At 42.7% G+C, this 25,762-nt stretch overlaps 1 protein-coding gene across 1 annotated transcript in view; it reads left to right on the top strand.

Moving 5' to 3' along the window:
- UMODL1 (uromodulin like 1) overlaps positions 1–25,762 on the top strand; it is a 91,652-nt gene that overhangs the window by 19,434 nt on the left and 46,456 nt on the right. Inside the window, exon 7 of the mRNA XM_040422078.1 lies at positions 2,661–2,915. Coding sequence (XP_040278012.1) covers positions 2,661–2,915 — 255 coding nt within the window. The remainder of the gene's footprint in view (positions 1–2,660; positions 2,916–25,762) is intronic.

Here is a 25,762-nt window from a genome sequence, read left to right as displayed (position 1 = left end):
CAGCTCCCTTTTAGTTTTCCCTATGTACTCTATTTTACATACACATGTTAACTTGTATATTGCCACTGCTGCGGCAATTAATGAAGTCACGTATTTCAAAGGAGCGTTGTAGATTTGTGCTCTCAAAGGTCTTACTGGGTCTGAGGGTGCCACATGCCACACAGTCACCACCACACCTGAAGCAACCCAAAGGTCTACGGTCTAGCCAGGTACCCTTTGCCGGTACAGGCTGGAGGTGGCTGTGGACTAAAACATCCCTCAGACTTTGTCCCCTCCTAAACGTGATCAGTCTCTAGGCATATACATGAAGCCCATAATGGGAATCCCAAATGCCTGAGTGCCATAGGGATCGAACTGGTTAAACAACCATTAAGAGGAGGTGATTGGGATCGTATACTGTTACAGCGTGAGACCAGATGGATCTTCAGGCTGCGGACGGTATCACCAACTGGTCTGAACGAGCAACTCAATTTCAGTTGCTTTGTTTAAACATCCCAATCATTCCTTCAAAAATGAACCCCTAAGCGGTTGTCTTTGACTAACTAATTCTGTCTTTGACAATAAAACATAAACGGATAAAGTGAATTACCCCCTAATCATGCATCATATCTCTGGGCAGCACGTACTATCACTATTTAATACTAGTTATTACAGTATACGTGCGCACTGAGGCTATTGGGTTAGCATTATCAATTTTGTGTAGTGACATTTGTCTGCATCCATCTTTTGGCTCGATTCCCCAGGATCTGAGTTCTGAACCCCAGTCCCCTTATCCTTGCATCATTTACCTATGATCAATATGCCGTAAATGCCTTTTCATCTACTGAGATCTATATCACTAGACCCATCAGCGATCAGTTGCTGGGGACGCGCCCAGCCCCCTGGCAACCAATCCCAGCTGACCGCCCTGTTAACACAGGACGAGAGGACGCGCTCACGTTATCTAGTTTGAGCGGCGCCCCACGTGACCACTGCCGAGCGGGACCAGAGCGCATGCGCGGCCGGGATAACGCGTGAGTTTGATTTCCTAGCCTTTGCGCATGCGCACAGGTCCGAGCCGCGTCAGACGCATCGGATTGATGACGCGGCACGCCGGACAGGGGAGAGCCGTACTTGGCATTTAAATTCTGGCGGAAACAGAGCGCGGGCGCGATTTACTGCCCGTGGCTTATCTAAGGATGCCCGATTTGAGGTGGAGCATCATCTAGCACTCCACAAAACAGTCCATTCACGACCAATTGATGAGATTATTTTTGCCATCATTGGATCGTCAAAAGCTTATAGAGTCCTATACATCTCCCCTGATGATGCTCTCTTGCTGAAACGTGCATGTAGGGAGCGGGACTAGAATAGGGCCATTCAGGGCCAGGCGACAGGGCAAGGTTCCGGACGGGGTCGCCCTTTTAAGGACGAGTGCCCTGTGGTCAGGCTGCTATCCCCTAATAGTATCAGGGCAAGCCATAGACCACTTTATAGGGCCAACCAGGGCCACAGTTGTACCCCGCTGTCCCTACAGCAGATGAGCGTCTACTTAGGAGTCCATCATCGCGACATCACTTGGACGCATTCTGCACCCTGGACGCAGACTACAGAGTGGTAGGAGTACGGGTTCCTTTTTCTTGGGTGCCGCCGAGCATTCCCTTTAATTCAATTTTGGGTGCCGCCGTGCACGACTACCTGTTATACCGCCGCTCTGGCTATTAATTGTTTGTTTATATTTATGTATTTTTGGGCCTATTTTCTAAAAATCTGTAGTAAAAGTTATGTTTTAATGCAATCAAGAAATCACTAACCCTGTAATTTATGAGATTTGATATATAGTGATTAATTTCATAGGACCTAGTCCACACACCTGTATAACCTGTATACAGCTGGGTTCTCTGATTTCTTCGCTAACATGCACAGTCAGCATCTGTGTAATTTCCATATGGGGAGGTAAATAAACAGCTGACAGATAAAAAAAAATCCAGCATGACCAACATTAGCTACCTGTGGTAGGAGACGTCAGGCTGCGTCCCTATTTATCTGTCCATGCGTTTGTATATTTGGTATGTTACAGATGGAAGGATAATTGATTACAGGGTTAGACTACACAATGTTTGTTTGTAGTCAGTTACCATGGAGACACAGGTCTACATAGGAGCTGTATACACAAAATTAAGATATCTTTAGTGAAGACTATTTGCAAAAAAACTTTATTTTCTATTTTAAAAGTTGGAATTGGTACTGGGAGGGTTGTTAAATTCCACCTTTTATTACTGTGTTGGTTTAGGTCTACAGCTCTGTGCTGATTCATGTCTTACCATATCGTTATTGAGGTAAGAGTTCTGTTTCTGTACTATGAAGCTCCAAATCCTCGGCTTAGGCATAATTACATTTTTTTCTGTCTGCAGCCACCACTAGAGGGAGCTGAGGAACTTGAATGTGCATACAGTATGCAGCATGCTCGCGAGCTCCCTCTTGTGGTGACTGCAGGGAGAGAGAATCTTATGTTTATACTCTATACAGCTGATTTAGATCAGGATCTATAACTGCTCTGAATATATAATAAGAAATTAAAGGGCATGACATGGACTTTACAGATGAGTGCTCTTATTTTACGTAACTTGCTGTAGTAATATACAGATAATACTAAATGCTATATCCTTCTGTCGTTCTAGATTGTTCCATGTTCCACAACCACAGTGTCAGTAACGTGACTAGTAGTGGCTTCCATATACAGTGGAATACTGACTGCCCTGAGAATTACACGTATAATATATACATATCATCAAAGGGATCTCATGACAGTAAAACCATTAAAGGAACCACAACGGAAATTCATGGACTTCAGTCTGGAGAACTATATACTGTGCAGGTGACATTCCAGGACTGCAATGGAATGGTGCAGCTGTGGAAAGGAAGAGTGAAAACAGGTAATGTAATAGGCTTGTCAAATGTCATTGTTTGGTATTTGCTGTCTAATAACTCATGGACATTGGGGGATTGAAGATTGCATTCATTAGGCACCAAGTTATAGGAAGTTTAAACACTAAGAATAAAGATGCCACAACCCTAGACATCCACCAGATGACATGGTAAGTCTTTGTCATGTCATTTCTCTATAATAAACCTTAACAGATTTGCTGCTGTAGCTAATTCCTCTTCTTAGCCCTATTACAATGTAGAAACATGCTATAGAAAACTATAGAAACCACTTTAGAAAACTACTATGATACTGCTCCTATGTACAAGAATATAACTACTATAATACTGCTCCTATGTGCAAGAATATAACTACTATAATACTGCTCCTATGTACAAGAATATAACTACTATAATACTTCTCCTATGTGCAAGAATATAACTACTATAATACTGCTCCTATGTACAAGAATATAACTGCTATAATACTGCTCCTATGTACAAGAATATAACTACTATAATACTGCTCCTATGTACAGGAATAGAACAACTATAATACTGCTCCTATGTACAAGAATATAACTGCTATAATACTGCTCCTATGTACAAGAATATAACTACTATAATACTGCCTCCTATGTACAAGGATATAACTACTATAATACTACTCCTATGTACAAGAATATAACTACTATAATACTGCTCCTATGTACAAGAAGATAACTACTATAATACTGCTCCTATGTACAAGAATATAACTACTATAATACTGCCTCCTATGTACAAGAATATAACTACTATAATACTGCTCCTATGTACAAGAATATAACTACTATAATACTGCCTCCTATGTACAAGAATATAACTACTATAATACTGCTCCTATGTACAAGAATATAACTACTATAATACTGCTCCTATGTACAAGAATATAACTACTATAATACTGCCTCCTATGTACAAGAATATAACTACTATAATACTGCCTCCTATGTACAAGAATATAACTACTATAATACTGCTCCTATATACAAGAATATAACTACTATAATACTGCTCCTATGTACAAGAATATAACTACTATAATACTGCTCCTATCTACAAGAATATAACTACTATAATACTGCTCCTATGTACAAGAATATAACTACTATAATACTGCCTCCTATGTACAAGAATATAACTACTATAATACTGCTCCTATGTACAAGACTATAACTACTATAATACTGCCTCCTATGTACAAGAATATAACTACTATAATACTGCTCCTATGTACAAGACTATAACTACTATAATACTGCTCCTATGTACAAGAATATAACTACTATAATACTGCTCCTGTGTGCAAGAATATAACTACTATAATACTGCTCCTATGTACAAGAATATAACTACTATAATACTGCACCTCTGTACAAGAATATAACTACTATAATACTGGCTCCTATGTACAAGTATATAACTACTATAATACTGCTCCTATGTACAAGAATATAACTACTATAATACTGCTCCTATGTACAAGAATATAACTACTATAATACTGCCTCCTATGTACAAGAATATACCTACTATAATACTGCTCCTATGTACAAGAATATAACTACTATAATACTGCTCCTATGTACAAGAATATAACTACTATAATACTGCTCCTATGTACAAGAATATAACTACTATAATACTGCTTCTATGTACAAGAATATAACTACTATAATACTGCTCCTATGTACAAGAATATAACTACTATAATACTTCTCCTATGTGCAAGAATATAACTACTATAATACTGCTCCTATGTACAAGAATATAACTGCTATAATACTGCTCCTATATACAAGAAGATAACTACTATAATACTGCTCCTATGTACAAGAATATAACTACTATAATACTGCTCCTATGTACAAGAATATAACTACTATAATACTGCTCCTATGTACAAGAATATAACTACTATAATACTGCTTCTATGTACAAGAATATAACTACTATAATACTGCTCCTATGTACAAGAATATAACTACTATAATACTTCTCCTATGTGCAAGAATATAACTACTATAATACTGCTCCTATGTACAAGAATATAACTGCTATAATACTGCTCCTATATACAAGAAGATAACTACTATAATACTGCTCCTATGTACAAGAATATAACTACTATAATACTGCTCCTATGTACAAGGATATAACTACTATAATACTGCTCCTATGTACAGGAATATAACTACTATAATACTGCTCCTATGTACAAGAATATAACTACTATATTACTGCTCCTATGTACAAGAATATAACTACTATAATACTGCCTCCTATGTACAAGAATATAACTACTATATTACTGCTCCTATGTACAAGAATATAACTACTATAATACTGTCTCCTATGTACAAGAATATAACTACTATAATACTGCTCCTATGTACAAGACTATAACTACTATAATACTGCTCCTATGTACAAGAATATAACTACTATAATACTGTTCCTATGTATAAGAATATACTGTAACTACTGGAGCCTGGCTGCAGACCTAGCAGGACACATGTAGGAGAGCTCTCCTCCTTACCACTCTGCTAACTGGTAAATTCAGCGGTCTAAACCACTCAAGAATGGGAAAAGTCGGTAGATATATACCCAGAGAGAAACCTGAAGTCAGCAAACCGGAGCGCGGTGCCTCAGATATGGATAAATATCTCAACAAGAAAACTCCAGCTCCTGTGCCGGCCGGTCCTAAGATGGTGCTGCGGGAACTAGATGACTGGGGCAGGGATTCGGAGGGAGAAGATGAAGCTGCTGCAGAGCACACAGCAGGCCCCACATCACAAAGTGCTGCCCCGATATCCAGGCAGTTCCTGCAGCAGGCTTTATCAGCAGCTCTTGCCCCAGTGATACAAGACCTGCAGGAGATTAAAGCCGACCTGAAGCATATCGGCACGAGGGTGGAAACACTGGAAAGTAACCAGGCGTCCATCTCGAATTACATCAGAGCTGCAAGCGATACCACCATGGCTCTGGCAGCCTCACTGGACACTGCATACTCCCTCATAGAGGATCAAGAGAACAGGAATAGGAGGAAAAACCTCCGGATCCGCGGCCTGCTTGAAAGCACCCCACATGAAGGCTTACCAGAAGCTGCCGGCGCCATCTTCTCCCTGCTCCTGGGAAGCTCCAGAGCAGCCGAGATTCAAATAGAAAGAATCCACAGAGCGCTCAGGCCGAAGCCAAAAGAGAAGGAGAACCCCAGGGACGTGGTGTGCGGTCTCCTGAGGTATGTGGACACCGCTGCCTTAATGCAAGCTGCCAGAAATATGAAGGAGATCATATATGAAGGGGCTAAAATCTCCATCTATCAGGACCTGGCATCCTCCACCCTGAATAAAAGGAGGGCGCTGCGGCCCCTCACTGACCATCTGCGCCATCACAAGGTGCCATATAAATGGCTATTCCCCTTCGGCCTCACTTTTGCTGTAGATGGGAAGCGCTGCACCATTCGCCTACCACAAGATCTCCAGGCGGCCTGGGAGCTGCTGCAAACAGATCCTCTTGATGTACCATCATGGCTGCCGTCTGCAGAGATTGGAACACAGCTGCCAGATCTCCCAGAGGCCTCAGGATGGCTTAAAGCCTCACAGAAGAAGAGGAACCAGCACAGATCTAGAGACACTTGAAGTCCTAGAGACTATACAGAGGAGTTATCTTACCTCAGATGAAGTTCTCCACAGACATCATAGAGGGACAGGTTCTTACTTGATTATATCACATCTTAAGTCTGCAAGTATACCTGTCTGTCATGAGTCCTGAATAGTTCCCGTTCTTGTTGTAATCTGCAGAGCAGACATTCTGCTTTGCAATGTTATTTTACTGCATCCAACCTAGACCATAATATGTAAGGTGCTATCCCGCACCAGTTCAGCAGGTGGCGCAATGTGGACACCATTATGAAATTGTGGTTCCACTTTGTACCCCCCCTACCTACCAGGGTTATCTTGGCACAAACCTGGTACATGTGCCTGATTAAATGGCTGCTCATGCCCGCTTCACTGCAGCTAAGTGACCTGCTGCGGTGTTGCTGGCATGGGAGTCATTGCACTGTTCTATCTGTCATGTTGACAGAAACTTTAGTTGTGATGTTACTTGTTCACTCCCTAGATACGGTCGATGTGAATGACTGGAGTTCTCCGGTTCCAAAGTCACCCCATTTTCTCAATGATGTCGTCAATTAAATGTACAACGTATAATGTAAGGGGCTTTAATACCCCACAAAAGCGCTCTCAGGTCATCCGTCTGCTAAAAAAGAACAACACAGATATTTGCTTCTTTCAGGAGCTGCATTTTAGAGAAACAAATGTACCTAAAATTCAGAACCCATACTTCCAACACTGGTATTTCAGTGCTTTTGAGAAGGCAAAGAGAGGAGTGGGTATTGCAATTTCTAGAAAAGTACCATTTACATTGATATCTACCCTGACGGACCCTGAGGGCCGCTTCCTTTTCGTGAAAGGCCTCATAGGTACACAAAAGGTCACACTCGCTAGTTTATACAGCCCTAACCGTGGCCAGAAACAATGGATCAAGGTTACACTAAGTAAACTAGATCTGTTTGCAGAGGGGATTAGACTGATTGGGGGAGACCTCAATGTCACACTGAATCCTATCATTGACGCTTCTGACGGCTCCTCCCAATTGACCCAGTCAGCACTGGGGTGCATCAATAGGTACATATCAGACATGAATCTGCTGGACGTTTGGCGACTAGCCCACCCAGACACTAGGGACTTCACCTTCTTCTCGGCCCCACACAAATCACATAAGAGGTTAGACTATATCCTACTGTCCAGTAATGCCGTAGATATGGTGGACTCGGCCGACATAGGTGTTGTGTCCGTCTCTGACCACGCCCCAGTCTCTGCTGCCCTCAGATTTTCCAGCTTACCTGCCTCAGTTAGACAGTGGCGCCTAAATGAGACGCTGCTAGATAGACAATCAGATATCTCAAACCTGAAACAAAAACTAAAGGACTTCTTTATAGATAATGCGACACCAGGTATGCCCCAGACGACACTGTGGGAGACGCACAAGGTGGTTATCCGGGGAGAGTTAATAGCCTTAGGTAGTAGGGTTAAAAAAGAGAAACAAAAGATCCTACACGATCTCTTGGTTCAGATAGCAGATAAAGAAGCGGTCCATAAACGGTCTAGAGCAATAAAAGTCCAGACTGAACTGACCCAGCTAAGATCACAACTAAAAGACCATTTAAACATTCAAAACGCAAAGGCTTATCAATATGCCCAATTTAAACACTACTCACACGGGGATAAAGGTTCTAAACTGACGTCCTCCCTTATTAAACAAAGGAAAGAGTCCATGTTCATACCCAATATCAAATCCAGTACTGGAAATATGCTGCATAAAACAGCAGATATAGCAGAGGAATTTCAAAAATTCTATAAGCAACTATACGGCCTGTCAGACCCTAATCACCCAGATCCATCAATACCAGAAGCAACAGACTTGTTTTTGAAAGGCCTCAATCTACCCCAGATAACCTCCCAAGAAAGTGACACCTTATTAGAGCCAGTCACCGAACTAGAAGTGAAAAAATTACTAGCCTCTATGCCCATGGGTAAAAGTCCTGGCCCAGATGGCTTTCCAGTGGGCTATTATAAAAAATTCTCAGATATATTAATACCCCACCTGGTAACGTGGTGCAATGCACTCCTAAATGGTGAAACCCTTCATAAACAATCACTGGAGGCCACGGTAACCATCCTCCCCAAACCGGGGAAAGATCCCCTTCTCTGCGGTAGTTTTAGGCCAATCTCGTTACTTAACGTAGATATAAAAATATGGGCCAAACTTCTGGCGACACGTCTGGGAAATCTACTTCCTAAACTTATCCACCCTGACCAATCTGGCTTTGTTCCAGGGAGGGAAGGGAATCATAATTCCTGTAGGTTAATCACAGCAATACAGTGGGCCAAAAAGAAAAACCTCCCCTTGGCGCTGCTCAGTGTGGATGCGGAGAAGGCCTTCGACCGGGTGAGCTGGGACTTTATGAAGAGGACTCTACTGAGGTTTGGAATCCCGACGAGATTTCAGGAGGCAGTCATGTCATTGTACAAGGATCCGAGTGCTAGAATCAGGGTCAATGGCACATTGTCCCCATCCTTCCCTATTCGCAACGGGACACGTCAGGGCTGCCCCCTATCTCCTGCCTTATATATATTGGTCATGGAGACCCTTCTTTAGGCCATTAGGGATCATGTAAATATACGTGGTGTGAAAACAGAAAATGACGCCATAGAATACATTAACGTGGCATATGCTGACGATCTACTGATCATGGTTTCTAACCCGGTCGAGGCCTTCCCGCATCTTTTGACACTGTTTAAAGAGTATGGTAGGCTATCAAACTACAAAATGAATTATACCAAGTCAGAAGCTTTAAACGTTAATGCTCCGGCGAGCTCCATAGCCATTTTGAAATCAAATACACCATTTAAATGGCAGTCCTCCTGTGTTTCCTACCTAGGAGTTAGGATTTCCGCCTGCACGGAAGATTTATTCCGGCTTAATTATACTCCCCTAATATCAGAGGTCCAAAACCTGCTCCAATCGCTACGCCTCCCTTATTCCTCTTGGATGGGAAGGAAGAATATACTAAAAGCGTTTGTCCTCCCAAAAATTATGTACGTACTACAGATGTTGCCAATATTTTTACCTAACTCATATTTTACAAGGATTCGCAGGCTTTTTATGACTTACCTATGGGGCGGCAAGAAGGCTAGGGCTCCTCACCAGAGGCTGATACTGGGGCGTGGTCATGGAGGTATAGCACTGCCGGATGTCCAAACATATTACAGGGCCATCCACCTGAGGAGGTGGTTGCAGCTTCATTCCCCTGCCTACCGCACATTGGGCACGGATCTGGAGCTAATGCAGCTCACCCAACCACAGAAAGCAGCCCTATGGGGCCAGGCAAATGCATCACTCCATTCACATGTCCTCTTAAAGGGCACTAGCCTAGTCATTAAACAGCTCAACAAGACACATGGGCTCCTACAGAACCCCCCTAGTATAATGCCAGCAGATCTCATACCACACTCGATTCAGCCTCCAGGATCTCAGGTCTCGCAGATTTGGCACAGATTAAGAGATTTCTCCACAGCTGACTTTATAGGAAAGGTAAACGGCACTTTACCGGATCAACATCCCCTTAGCTTAGCCTGGAGTACATTTAACTTTCTAGACCTAATAACTATAAAATCTGCTGGGAAACAACTAACTACTCAGAAGTCATGTGTAATGACCCCGACATGGTTTGAAAAATTAGCAACCCCCCCTTCCCCTCAACGCAAATTGATATCCACTATATATTTGGCCTTGATCTCACCACAACGTCGCATTACTCCACAATATGTCCACACCTGGGCTAATGACCTTAAGGTTACCTTTTCGGAGACAGATACTCTCCGTATGCACGCACACTCGCATGGCTTCTCCCGCTGCGTGAAGATCCAAGAACACTCATATAAGGTCCTCACACAGTGGTACCTCACCCCCAAACAACTATTTCTTAGTGGTCTGAGTGATCATGACAGGTGTTGGAGGTGTGGGGAAGAGAGTGGCACTCTTCTACACATTTTTTGGTCCTGTTCTAAAATAAGAGGATACTGGGATGACGTCTCTCGGACCATTAATGAAATTCTAAACACTAACCTGACATTAACCCCAGAGTTGGTTCTTTTATGGCTTCCAACAAAAGAACTATCGCCATCAAGGAACAAACTTGTTATACACTTGATTCAAGCTGCCCGTCTACTTATCCCCCAAAAGTGGCTGAGTAAAGAACCCCCCACCACGTCTCAGTGGTTAAGCAAACTAGACCACGTTCATCGTATGGAAGAGCTAGCGGGCTGGGAACTTAGGGCACATGAGAAGCACAAAAAGCTATGGGCCCCATGGATTACATATAGATATGCGAATGGTACACCAACATCTTAAACAATTTTCAACAGACAAACAACTTTGAAAATGTCCCCCCAGACAGGAACGACACATTAGTGAGAATGGAGGGTGCTAAACCTTCTTTCTCCCTTTGGAATCATCAAAGGTTATCTTAACAGCCTCAGACCGTATCTGTCCAGTTCTAAGGACACCCCCCCCCCATCCCCCATCCTCCCCCCCCTTTTTATATGTTTGTTTGACCTACCTACATCAGGTCACACACCAAATGTCAATTAGTTGGTTCTAGATGACCTTGCTCTGAAGACATGCACTTTATATATGTCATATGTATACTATGCACTATACTGTCAAAGTACGCTTTAGACTTGTCTGTAATAACTCTGATTTGTGCATCAATGTATGTAAACATCTCTTTTGATATGCTTTTCAATAAAAAGACAATTGACAAAGACTATAACTACTATAATACTGCTCCTATGTACAAGAATATAACTACTATAATACTGCTCCTGTGTGCAAGAATATAACTACTATAATACTGCTCCTATGTACAAGAATATAACCACTATAATACTGTCTCCTATGTACAAGAATATAACTACTATAATACTGCTCCTATGTACAAGAATATAACTACTATAATACTGCCTCCTATGTACAAGAATATAACTACTATAATACTGCTCCTATATACAAGAATATAACTACTATAATACTGCTCCTATGTACAAGACTATAACTACTATAATACTGCTCCTATGTACAAGAATATAACTACTATAATACTGCTCCTGTGTGCAAGAATATAACTACTATAATACTGCTCCTATGTACAAGAATATAACTACTATAATACTGCTCCTATGTACAAGAATATAACTACTATAATACTGCTCCTATGTACAAGAATATAACTACTATAATACTGCTCCTATGTACAAGAATATAACTACTATAATACTGCTCCTATGTACAAGAATACAACTACTATAATACTGCTCCTATGTACAAGAATATAACTACTATAATACTGCTCCTATGTACAAGAATACAACTACTATAATACTGCTCCTATATACAAGAAGATAACTACTATAATACTGCTCCTATGTACAAGAATATAACTACTATAATACTGCTCCTATGTACAAGAATATAACTACTATAATACTGCTCCTATGTACAAGAATATAACTACTATAATACTGTTCCTATGTACAGGAATATAACTACTATAATACTGCCTCCTATGTACAAGAATATAACTACTATAATACTGCTTCCTATGTACAAGAATATAACTACTATAATACTGCTCCTATGTACAAGAATATAACTACTATAATACTGCTCCTATGTACAAGAATATAACTACTATAATACTGCTCCTATGTACAAGAATATAACTACTATAATACTGCTCCTATGTACAAGAATATAACTACTATAATACTGCTCCTATGTACAAGAATATAACTACTATAATACTGCTCCTATGTACAAGAATATAACTACTACAATACTGCTCCTATGTACAAGAATATAACTACTATAATACTGCTCCTATGTACAAGAATATAACTACTATAATACTGCTCCTATATACAAGAATATAACTACTATAATACTGCTCCTATGTACAAGAATATAACTACTATAATACTGCCTCCTATGTACAAGAATATAACTACTATAATACTGCTCCTATGTACAAGAATATAACTACTATAATACTGCTCCTGTGTACAAGAATATAACTACTATAATACTGCTCCTATGTACAAGGATATAACTACTATAATACTGCTCCTATGTACAAGAATATAACTACTATAATACTGCCTCCTATGTACAAGAATATAACTACTATAATACTGCTCCTATGTACAAGAATATAACTACTATAATACTGCTCCCATGTACAAGAATATAACTACTATAATACTGCTCCTATGTACAAGAATATAACTACTATAATACCGCCTCCTATGTACAAGAATATAACTACTATAATACTGCCTCCTATGTACAAGAATATAACTACTATAATACTGCTCCTATCTACAAGAATATAACTACTATAATACTGCTCCTATGTACAAGAATATAACTACTATAATACTGCCTCCTATGTACAAGAATATAACTGCTATAATACTGCTCCTATGTACAAGAATATAACTACTATAATACTGCTCCTATGTACAAGAATATAACTACTATAATACTGTTCCTATGTACAAGAATATAACTACTATAATACTGCCTCCCATGTACAAGAATATAACTACTATAATACTGCTCCTATGTGCAAGAATATAACTACTATAATACTGCTCCTATGTACAAGAATATAACTGCTATAATACTGCTCCTATGTACAAGAATATAACTACTATAATACTTCCCCTATGTACAAGAATATAACTACTATAATACTGCTCCTATGTACAAGAATATAACTACTATAATACTGCCTCCTATGTACAAGAATGTAACTGCTATAATACTGCTCCTATGTACAAGAATATAACTGCTATAATACTGCTCCTATGTACAAGAATATAACTACTATAATACTGCTCCTATGTACAAGAATATAACTACTATAATACTGCCTCCTATGTACAAGAATATAACTACTATAATACTGCTCCTATGTACAAGAATATAACTACTATAATACTGCCTCCTATGTACAAGAATATAACTACTATAATACTGCTCCTATGTACAAGAATATAACTGCTATAATACTGCTCCTATGTACAAGAATATAACTACTATAATACTGCTCCTATGTACAAGAATATAACTACTATAAAAATGCTCCTATGTACAAGAATATAACTACTATAATACTGCCTCCTATGTACAAGAATATAACTGCTATAATACTGCTCCTATGTACAAGAATATAACTACTATAATACTGCTCCTATGTACAAGAATATAACTACTATAATACTGCTCCTATGTACAAGAATATAACTACTATAATACTGCCTCCTATGTACAAGAATATAACTGCTATAATACTGCTCCTATGTACAAGAATATAACTACTATAATACTTCCCCTATGTACAAGAATATAACTACTATAATACTGCTCCTATGTACAAGAATATAACTACTATAATACTGCCTCCTATGTACAAGAATGTAACTGCTATAATACTGCTCCTATGTACAAGAATATAACTGCTATAATACTGCTCCTATGTACAAGAATATAACTACTATAATACTGCTCCTATGTACAAGAATATAACTACTATAATACTGCCTCCTATGTACAAGAATATAACTACTATAATACTGCTCCTATGTACAAGAATATAACTACTATAATACTGCCTCCTATGTACAAGAATATAACTACTATAATACTGCTCCTATGTACAAGAATATAACTGCTATAATACTGCTCCTATGTACAAGAATATAACTACTATAATACTGCTCCTATGTACAAGAATATAACTACTATAAAAATGCTCCTATGTACAAGAATATAACTACTAGGGGGGGCGGAGCCTGGCTGTGTAGCTTGATGGCTGCAGATTGCTGAGCTCCTCATCCATACCGGCGAATTAACCCCTATATTAAGCTAACAGCACAGCTCTGATGGGCAAAACGGGTAGGGATCGACCCAAGGATCAGGCTGATCCAGTCCATGTTAGATCCAGACAGCCTGACATGGATCAATTTGTTAATAAACAACCGAAGCTTCGGTCGGCTCAGACCCCCAAGATGGCGCCCGCTCCTGCCCAGGCATCCGACATGGAGGAAGACACAGATGGCGGGAGTGTCTCGGATGCCTCCACCTGCAAATCGAGGAGGCAGAGGGGCTCATTCACTAAAGCGGCACTCCTGGAGGTGCTAAATTCAGCGTTAGCACCGATTAAAAGAGACCTCTCGGAAATCAAAGAGGACCTCCGGAACATGGGTCACCGGGTGTCAGACCTGGAAGGCGCGCAAGAGGCGGCAATCCGGAGGGAAGAGAAGACGTACAAAGCGATCAGCTCCCACACTGACCTGCTTAATGAAGCGCTCCTGAGGGTCGAGGACCAGGAGAATCGGAGCCGCAGGAGGAATCTGAGGATCCGCGGGCTCCCTGAATCGTTCGCCAGTGAAGCGCTGGAAAAAGTGGCGCACGAGATATTCACTGACCTGCTGGGGCCTGAGAGAGCAGAGCGTATCGTGATTGAAAGAATTCACAGGGCGCTTAGGCCTAAGCCTAAGAATACCGATCCCCCACGCGATGTCATCTGCGGCCTCCTAAGTTTTGTGGATACAGCAGCAATCATGAGAGCCGGCAGAGAGAAGGAGCAGCTGCAGTATGGAGGTACGTCGCTCATGCTTTTCCAGGACCTGGCCCCGTCCACTTTAGCTAAAAGGCGCATCCTCAAGCCGCTCTTGGATGCCCTTAGAGCTGCAGCTACCCCGTTCCGGTGGCTTTACCCGTTCGGAATCGCAGTCCTCAAAAACGGACGCCAGATCACCATCCGCTCGCCGAGGGATCTGCATGCCAGCTGGGCCCAGTTGGGGTTACCCCCGATCGATATTCCCTCATGGATGCCGGCCGACATGGAGGATCCTCCCCTCCCGCCACCCCAAGCAGCTGAATGGCGCCCTGTTTACAACAAAAAGTCGCCCAAAGCTAGGGCTGAGAAGCCTGATTATCCTCCTACCTGAATATAAGAAGTTCTACAGAAGATTTCTGCATTGTTTCCAGCTCTGACCGAAATGACCGGGACTGAGCGCCTCCTGGAGAAGTTACCTGGTGCCTCACCGTTTTCTGAGGGCACAGGGCCCTATTCCAGGCCTGTCCTGTCCGCCTGTTGTGGATGAAGGCTGTTCCAGGGTTCTAATGAGGCTGATCCGTTTCCAGATTGTTTACTGGTTTGTTTAAAGTTCTGGACCTTGCCTGCTACTTGCTCATTTGATAATTGCAGGGGTTAACCCGGTTTCACCTTTGGGTCACCCCTTTTTCCTTGTGAGATGGCCAGTATTTGGCCTTCTATAGCTCTGCGGGACCCCCCACCTGACAGACCCCGGCTGGTTGCCGTGATGAGAAAGGGTCGTACTGTCAGGTGCTCAGTAGAGCTCCCTGCGCAAAATGTATTTGCACCATTGTTATGTGGCTTATTTGTTTGTCTCCCCTCCTTTCCTCGTGTGTTTCCCCCCCCCCTCCCCCTCCATCAGATGTCATATACTGCATTTTCAAATGCTGATTGTCTATTTTTTATTTCAGAATGTCGTCTATTGTGATTTCTTCATTTAACGCCCGGGGAATGAACGAGCCTTGCAAGCGGTCCCAAATCCTGGCCCTTTTACAGAGGGATAAAGTGTCTATAGCATTCTTCCAGGAAACCCACTTCCGAGAGGGTAAGATCCCCAAACTGCCCCCCAAAAGATTTTCCCAGTGGTTCCACAGCACGTATAGTTCGGCTAGCAGGGGTGTCAGCATAGCGATCCACAAGCAGCTCCCCTTTAAGCATTCTGCCGTATCTGCAGACCCTGAGGGTCGTTACCTGTTTGTTAAGGGCACTATCGCTGACACTCCTGTTACCCTGGCAACTGTATATGCTCCCAACAGAGGGCAGGTTGCTTGGCTCGTTCAGACCCTAGGCCTACTATCCTCCTTTAAGGAGGGAATGGTTATTCTAGGAGGTGATTTTAATGCTACCCTTGATCCTACATTAGATTCCTCAAATGGGAAGTCTGCCATTACACATGCCCGGTTGCGGCGCCTTAAATTGGCCCTACAGAGGTTAGGGGTTCTAGATATCTGGCGCACCACAAACCCTACTGGTAGGGATTTTTCCTTTTATTCAGCTGCTAAACTATCTTACCATAGATTAGATTATCTATTTTTATCCAAATCCTGTGCTAACAGAGTTATAAATTCTCACATAGGGAACATCACCCTGTCTGACCACGCTCCGGTATTTTTGAGTGTGTCCCTGCTGGACCTCCCAAAGAGGGAATGGAATTGGCGCATTAACGAGACCATTATCTCAGACCCCTCCCATGCTGCTAAATTATCTTCTATCATAACTGATTTCTTCACAACTAATACTTCAGGCCCTGACGCTCCCTCCCCTTCCATTATTTGGGAAACCCACAAAGCTGTCCTGAGGGGAGAACTAATAGCCTTGGGTGCACATATTAAAAAACAGCGGAATCAGGCTGTGGCGACACTTCTCTCCCAGATTCAGACTCTAGAGCTAACGCACAAAGCCTCCCAGGCCCTTAGCTGTGCCTTGGAGCTCTCAGAAGCCCGTACTAAGCTCAAGAACCTGTTAAATGTCACGTCAGCTAAGCTGTTACTTAGAGCCAAATTCCGCTCATATGCACACGGGGACAAAGGGAATAGGCTAATGTCCGCTTTAGTGAAGAAACAAAAAACTGACTCCTTTATTGCTGCAGTTAAAGATGACAGAGGAGTCCTTCATAAAGGTACCCCAGATATAGCAAAGACCTTTTGTGCCTTCTATAGGGACCTATACAACCTTAAAACACCAGATAATATGACACCAGCTCAATTAGGTGAGGCAACTGAGAAGTTTCTCTCCTCCCTCCAGTTACCTAATATTACCCCCGCTCAGTCAGCTCAGCTCTTATCTCCTGTCACAGACGATGAAATTGGTAAGGTTCTCTCCTCCATACCTTCGGGCAAAAGTCCAGGCCCCGATGGTTTTACCATCTCTTACTACAAATCCTTTAAGCAGACCCTAATTCCCCATTTTAATACCTTATGTAACCACTTACTCCAAGGAGGTTCCCTTCCTCCCCAATCGCTTTCAGCCCATATCACGGTAATCCACAAGGAAAATAAGGACCCCCTAAAATGCGGGAGTTACCGTCCTATCTCGCTTCTAAATACTGATGTGAAGTGGTGGGCCAAAATTTTGGCTCAACGGATTCAGTCGGTTCTCCCTGGCATTATCAACGAGGAGCAGGTGGGGTTCGTCTCTGGCAGGCAGGGGAGTGAAAATACGGTCCGTGTCATACAATTGATCACGCATGCTCGTCAGCACTCAATACCTTTAGCTCTTCTCAGTACAGACGCAGAAAAGGCCTTTGACAGGATCAGCTGGCAATTCATGTCTCGGGCACTGTCGAAGTTTGGCCTTCCGGACCAGTTTATCCAATCCATTTTCTCACTTTATTCGCTCCCCTCTGCCAGAATACGGATTAATGGAACACTCTCTCCAGCTTTTCCCATTACTAATGGGACTAGGCAGGGGTGCCCACTCTCGCCTGCCCTCTTTGTTGTTGTCATGGAGACCCTGCTGGCCAGGATCAGGCAAGACCCAGATATTAAGGGGATCACCGTGGGGTCGCATACCCATCTAACGGCCGCTTTTGCAGACGACCTTTTGGTCATAACGTCCAACCCTCTAACCTCTTTCCCCAGACTTCAAGCCCTTTTTGAAGAATATGGAGCGGTCTCAAATTTTAAGATCAACTATACTAAGTCACAGGCCCTGAATATTTCTTGCCCACCTGCTACTGCAGACACGCTTAAAGGTTCCGCTGCTTTTTCGTGGGCCACTAAGTCAATCCCTTTTCTAGGTACCCATATCTCAGCAAAACCAGAAGATCTTTTCGAGTTAAATTATGTCCCTTTACTGAAATCTATTAGAACACACTTACACTCTCTAAAACTCCCGTTTATCTCTTGGATTGGGCGGAAAAACTTCATTAAAGCTTTTATTGTCCCCAGACTGCTCTATCTCATCCAAACACTTCCTATCTGGCTACCCCATTCCTTCTTTGTGGAGGTCCGCAGGGTCATCTCAACCTTTGTTTGGTCTGGCAAGTCCCCTAGGTTGGCTTATGCCACTCTCACTCGGGAGAGGAGGTTGGGAGGCTTCGGCCTACCCGACATATACCTTTATTACAAAGCATCAATGCTGAACAGAGCTCTGAGCCTCATCTCTTGGCGCCCTCTCGGCCTTGTCTCCCGACTGGAGTGTAATTTGCTTTCATATAGGGACAAGTTAGTTCTATGGGGCGTGCGCAAATGTACTGCTAATAATAAATTTACCTCGCCCTTATGGAAGGGTCTGTTACTGGAATGGACCAAATTATATGGGTCCTCGACCCTTGGGTTCCCAAGCTTGAGTCTCCCCTTAGAGCTGCTGCAGGCACATGTTCACCCTACCACCTCTGATGCAACAGGAATTTGGGCTTTACTATCTAACTTTAAACTGAAAGACATCATAACTGTATCAGGTGCCTTAAATTGGAGTAAAATATATGAAATCCCTAGGGTTCAGGAAGCCTCTTTCCTAGCGCTTATGGCTTTTAAGAAAGATCTGGCGCTTCTGAAATCTTTTCCCAGGCCTACGGGAGATCCCTCTTGGTTGGAGGGGAAAATCTCTAACGCCCTTCGCCCCAAGAAACCTCTCTCCACATTCTACAGGGAGCTACTCTCCTCCGCACCTCCAGATCTGTGGTTCCTTGCAGCCTGGGAGAAGGAGCTGTCCCTGTCCCTGTCAGAACCTGAAAAAGCGTTCATCCTCACACACTCACATGGTTTCAACCGTTGTATTAGAATACAGGCAAACTCTTATAAATTACTTACAAGATGGTATAAGACACCGGAGTTCCTTCACAAGCTCAATCCCGCTATCCCAAACGGTTGCTGGAGGTGTGGAGGAGATATCGGTTCTTTATCTCATATTTGGTGGAGCTGCGAGAAAATAAAACCGTTTTGGGTTGAAGTACAAACAACTATCAACAAGATATGTAATAGCCAGATTACCTTAGACGCAAAACTCCTGCTGCTCTGGTGTCCAAATGGCACGCTAACCCCCTCAAAGTACAATCTACAAACCATGCTTATTACAGCAGCTCGATTGCTGGTCCCTCTATTGTGGAAAAATGAATCAGCTCCCTCGTTCTTGATGTGGACCGAAAAAATTGACCAACTATATCGGTTTGAAGAATTAGCCCACTGGGAAAGTCACTCTAGAGCAGTTTTTGTAAAACTATGGTCTCCTTGGAAGCTATATCGCAAATTCTAGGCTTAGATATGTCTTGATTTAAGATTGTGATTGACATCCAACTCTCCCCCTCCCCTATCCCACCTTCCTTTGTCTTGTCATAGCCCCCCCTCGTTAGATATTTGTTTACATTTGTCACTTTATTATTTGAAGTCGTGTATGCAACTATCTTGAATATATTGTGTTGGCTATCTATGCACTTGTCCAGCTGCGTCTGGACACATAATGTATGACTCTCTACATGACTGTATATTTTTCTCAAATAAAAAGAAATTTGATAAAGAATATAACTACTATAATACTGCCTCCTATGTACAAGAATATAACTGCTATAATACTGCTCCTATGTACAAGAATATAACTACTATAATACTGCTCCTATGTACAAGAATATAACTACTATAATACTGCTCCTATGTACAAGAATATAACTACTATAATACTGCCTCCTATGTACAAGAATATAACTGCTATAATACTGCTCCTATGTACAAGAATATAACTACTATAATACTGCTCCTATGTACAAGAATATAACTACTATAATACTGCCTCCTATGTACAAGAATATAACTACTATAATACTGCTCCTATGTACAAGAATATAACTACTATAATACTGCCTCCTATGTACAAGAATATAACTGCTATAATACTGCTCCTATGTACAAGAATATAACTACTATAATACTGCTCCTATGTACAAGAATATAACTACTATAATACTGCTCCTATGTACAAGAATATAACTACTATAATACTGCCTCCTATGTACAAGAATATAACTACTATAATACTGCCTCCTATGTACAAGAATATAACTACTATAATACTGCTCCTATGTACAAGAATATAACTACTATAATACTGACCCTATGTACAAGAATATAACTGCTATAATACTGGTCCTATGTACAAGAATATAACTACTATAATACTGCTCCTATGTACAAGAATATAACTACTATAATACTGCTCCTATGTAAATGAATATAACTACTATAATACTGCTCCTATGTACAAGAATATAACTACTATAATACTGCCTCCCATGTACAAGAATATAACTACTATAATACTGCTCCTATGTGCAAGAATATAACTACTATAATACTGCTCCTATGTACAAGAATATAACTACTATAATACTTCCCCTATATACAAGAATATAACTACTATAAAAATGCTCCTATGTACAAGAATATAACTACTATAATACTGCCTCCTATGTACAAGAATATAACTGCTATAATACTGCTCCTATGTACAAGAATATAACTACTATAATACTGCTCCTATGTACAAGAATATAACTACTATAATACTGCTCCTATGTACAAGAATATAACTACTATAATACTGCCTCCTATGTACAAGAATATAACTACTATAATACTGCTCCTATGTACAAGAATATAACTACTATAATACTGCCTCCTATGTACAAGAATATAACTGCTATAATACTGCTCCTATGTACAAGAATATAACTACTATAATACTGCTCCTATGTACAAGAATATAACTACTATAATACTGCCTCCTATGTACAAGAATATAACTACTATAATACTGCTCCTATGTACAAGAATATAACTACTATAATACTGCCTCCTATGTACAAGAATATAACTACTATAATACTGCTCCTATGTACAAGAATATAACTACTATAATACTGCCTCCTATGTACAAGAATATAACTGCTATAATACTGCTCCTATGTACAAGAATATAACTACTATAATACTGCTCCTATGTACAAGAATATAACTACTATAATACTGCTCCTATGTACAAGAATATAACTACTATAATACTGCCTCCTATGTACAAGAATATAACTACTATAATACTGCCTCCTATGTACAAGAATATAACTACTATAATACTGCTCCTATGTACAAGAATATAACTACTATAATACTGACCCTATGTACAAGAATATAACTGCTATAATACTGGTCCTATGTACAAGAATATAACTACTATAATACTGCTCCTATGTACAAGAATATAACTAATATAATACTGCTCCTATGTACAAGAATATAACTACTATAATACTGCTCCTATGTACAAGAATATAACTACTATAATACTGCTCCTATGTACAAGAATATAACTACTATAATACTGCTCCTATGTACAAGAATATAACTAATATAATACTGCTCCTATGTACAAGAATATAACTACTATAATACTGCTCCTATGTACAAGAATATAACTAATATAATACTGCTCCTATGTACAAGAATATAACTACTATAATACTGCTCCTATATACAAGAATATAACTACTATAATACTGCTCCTATGTACAAGAATATAACTACTATAATACTGCTCCTATATACAAGAATATAACTACTATAATACTGCTCCTATGTACAAGAATATAACTACTATGGGGGCGGAGCCTGACCTTGGAGCTGAATGGCTGCTTGTTCCTGAGCTCCTCTCCCTGGCAGCTATTATAACCCCTTTTACTGGCTACTTACATTGTGCAAATGGGGAAACTAGCCGACAGGGGCTCGCTCCAGACAGCCTGAGATGGATAAATATCTCAAGAAACAATCTAGGACCCCTGCTGCTGAAGTGTCCAAGATGGCGCGGCAGCTCTCTGATGCAGAAGAAGGCTCAGAGGCGGGAAGTGCCTCCGATGTATCAGATCGCACACCTATGTGAAAAAGCTCCTCACTCTCCAAAGCAGTCCTCAGAGATATCCTGGAGTCTGCACTTGCACCTCTGAAGAAGGATTTGGAGGAAATAAAAGGTGACCTGCGACACATTGGAAACCGAGTGGAGTCCCTGGAGCTCGCACAGGAAGCCATCCTGGTGCATGAGGGTAAGACGAGCGCGGCCCTGCAAACTCACAGAGACTTGCTAAATGATGCGCTATTGCGCATTGAAGATCAAGAAAATCGGAGCCGGCGGCGAAATATTTGCATCCGTGGTCTACCCGAAAATATCGCGATTGATGCGCTTAATTCGGCAGCATGCAAAATTTTCTCCTCCTTGCTAGGTGCTGAAAGAGCAGCTCCGATTGTGATTGAGCGCATTCACAGGGCTTTGAGGCCCAAGCCTAAACCTGGTGAGCCGCCGAGGGATGTAGTATGTGGCATCCTCAGCTACGTGGACACTGCTGCACTGCTTAGGGCGGGAAGAGAGGCGGATCGCATCATGTATGGGGAGACCCCCATCCTATTCTTTCAAGATCTGGCCCCCTCCACCTTGGCCAAGAGGCGCATCATAAGGCCCCTCCTGGAGGCCCTTAAAGCCACAGCCACGCCATTCCGGTGGCTCTATCCCTTCGGCTTGGCCATCTTGAAAAATGGAAGGCAGTACACGGTGCGGACCCCGGGAGACCTCAAAGCTATATGGGGCTCTCTTGGGATTGCACCCATCGCAGTTCCCTCTTGGATGCCGGCGGATCAAGGGGACCCCCTGCCTCTCCCCCCGGGTGTGGATTCGTGGCAGCAAGTCTCGCCATCCAGACCAGAGAAGCAAGGAAAAGGCCGTTCTCTAGTCGCTGTCACGTGACTCTGCTCTGTGAGAAGCTGAAGTCTCTTATGGTTACTCACTACTGAGTCCATTGTCCTGGGACATTTCTGAGTTTCAGGCTGAAGGATCTTTGTTTGCTCTGCTCGAGCTGTTTATTGCCTGTTTGTTACCTATTTGTGGCCTTGATCAGGGTCTTAGCCCATTGCCCCGTTTCCATGGGCTTTGGGATTTGCTCCTTTTTATCGCTACCTTTCCTGCACAAGATACAGACTGTGATTTGATGCAATGTTAGCACTGATAACTTTGCTGGGGTTATATGTTTGCCTTTATGTCGGTAATGTTACTGATTAATCCCTCTACCCCACACCCCTCCTTAAACCCCCTAGTGGCCCCACAGGAGCCCCCCTCTGATAGATCCCGGCTGTCCGCCGCTATGAAAAAGGATCTCCATCATATCAGATGCTGGGTGGGACCACGAGCTCCCCGTCCATGGGGAGACATGCCTTGTTACATGTATAGTGTCTATGTATTATCTGTTATGTCTTTTATTTTTCCTTTGACTTTCCCTTTAATCTCCTTCCCCTCCTCCTTCTCATTACTCCGTCCGTTGCTTTCCAGACTGGATGTCCTTCTGCTGTGGGCCGACTGGCCTCCTCTGTCTTTACTATGGCCTCTATTGTAGTTGCCTCATTGAATGCCAGGGGTCTAAACGAGCCATGTAAGCGGTCTCAGGTGCTCTCATTGTTACAGAAAGATGATGTTTCTATTGCATTTCTTCAAGAAACTCATTTTATGACGGGAAAACTCCCGAAACTGTCCCCAAAAGTATTCTCACAATGGTTTCACAGCTCATATGCCTCAGCTTGCTGGGGTGTCAGCGTGGCCATCCACAAGCGTCTGCCCTTTAAACACTCCGCTGTACTTGCAGATACAGACGGTCGCTTCTTGTTCGTGAAAGGGCACATCGCTGACACACCTGTCACCCTGGCTAACATATACGCCCCTAATAAGGGTCAGATCCCCTGGCTCGTTCGGACTCTTGCTCAATTATCAGCTTTTAGTGAGGGTATGCTTATACTAGGAGGTGACTTTAATGTGACCCTGGAGCCTGACCTTGACTCGTCCTCCCAGAGATCTGAGTTATCCCACAAACTTCTACGCCGTCTGAAGACTGCGCTGAAGAAACTGCGGGTTATAGATGTTTGGCGCACTATGCATCCCTCTAGTCGGGATTATACGTTCTATTCCAATGCAAAAAAGTCTTTCCTTAGGTTGGATTATATATTTCTATCCTCCCCCCATATTCCTCATGTAGTAGACGCGAGGATTGGTAACATCACGCTATCTGACCACGCTCCAGTTTGGCCGGACTAGGGCGCAGCTAAGGGTAGGCCAGCATGATTAGGTTTGGTTGTAGGGTCTGGGGGGTTAAGGGGTTAAGGTATTTGAATTGAATGGTGGGGTGGGGGGCGTTGCTATAGTGGGAGGAGTTTGGGGGGCTATTTATGGGGGTGTACTGAGGTGAGGGGTGCCATTTTGTAGAAAAGAAAACTGAAGATGTCACAGACACTTACTGTGGAAGACATGCTGTCCAGGCTGCGGGAGGCGGCGGCGGAGCGGGGACACGAATGGCTGAGCGAGCAGATGGCTGGCATGTTGAGGGGGGAGGCGGTGAGTACTGTCAGCTCACCGCCGGAAGGCAGACGGACGCGGCGGGTACGGCCGCCGGCGCGCCTGAGTCCCACAGAGACCCCCCGGGTTCGGCGCCGCGTTAGGAGCCCCACCAGGGACCCTTCACCCCGGGAGTCATCAGGGCAGCCTGCTTCTGTGTCCTCCCGGCGTGGGAGGAATCCGAGATCAAGGCGGAACCCAGCGCAGGGCAGGAGGTCCCTCCCTCTGCCCTCTCCTGCAAGCGGCGGTGGAGCGGGAACAGGTGCGGCGGGATCCCTTACTGGTACGCTGGTTGGGAGGCCTGCTCAGCGTGGGAATGGCAGGAGCAATGGGGCACACGAGGCTGCGCAGCTGCAAGATGGTGGGGAGCGCAGGCCTCAGGAAGAAGAGGTGCCGGGAAGATCGGTGTCGCTTCAGCGCCCTCTGGTGGCCTCTGAGAGAAGCGCACCCAGCATGGATTCTGCTGGGGTGCAGAGTTGCAGCAATGAAGCAAGAAGGAGCGTGGTGGTCCAGAGGGAGGATGTTCGTCAGGATGCAGGATTTTCCGCTGCAGGGTTCACAGCCCCCTGGCAGCAAGGTGAGAACCCGTGGGGATCCCTTAATTCTATGTTGAGTGCCCAAGGGGGGAGCGGGCTGGGGGGTGGTCAGGGGGAGTTAGCCGGGGGTTTAGGTCAG

This window comes from Bufo bufo, chromosome 3 (assembly GCF_905171765.1).
Source record: "Bufo bufo chromosome 3, aBufBuf1.1, whole genome shotgun sequence".
In the NCBI taxonomy this organism is placed as follows: domain Eukaryota; kingdom Metazoa; phylum Chordata; class Amphibia; order Anura; family Bufonidae; genus Bufo; species Bufo bufo.
The sequence above is the reverse complement of the archived record's forward strand: the minus strand, read 5'-3'. Positions and strand labels throughout refer to the sequence as shown.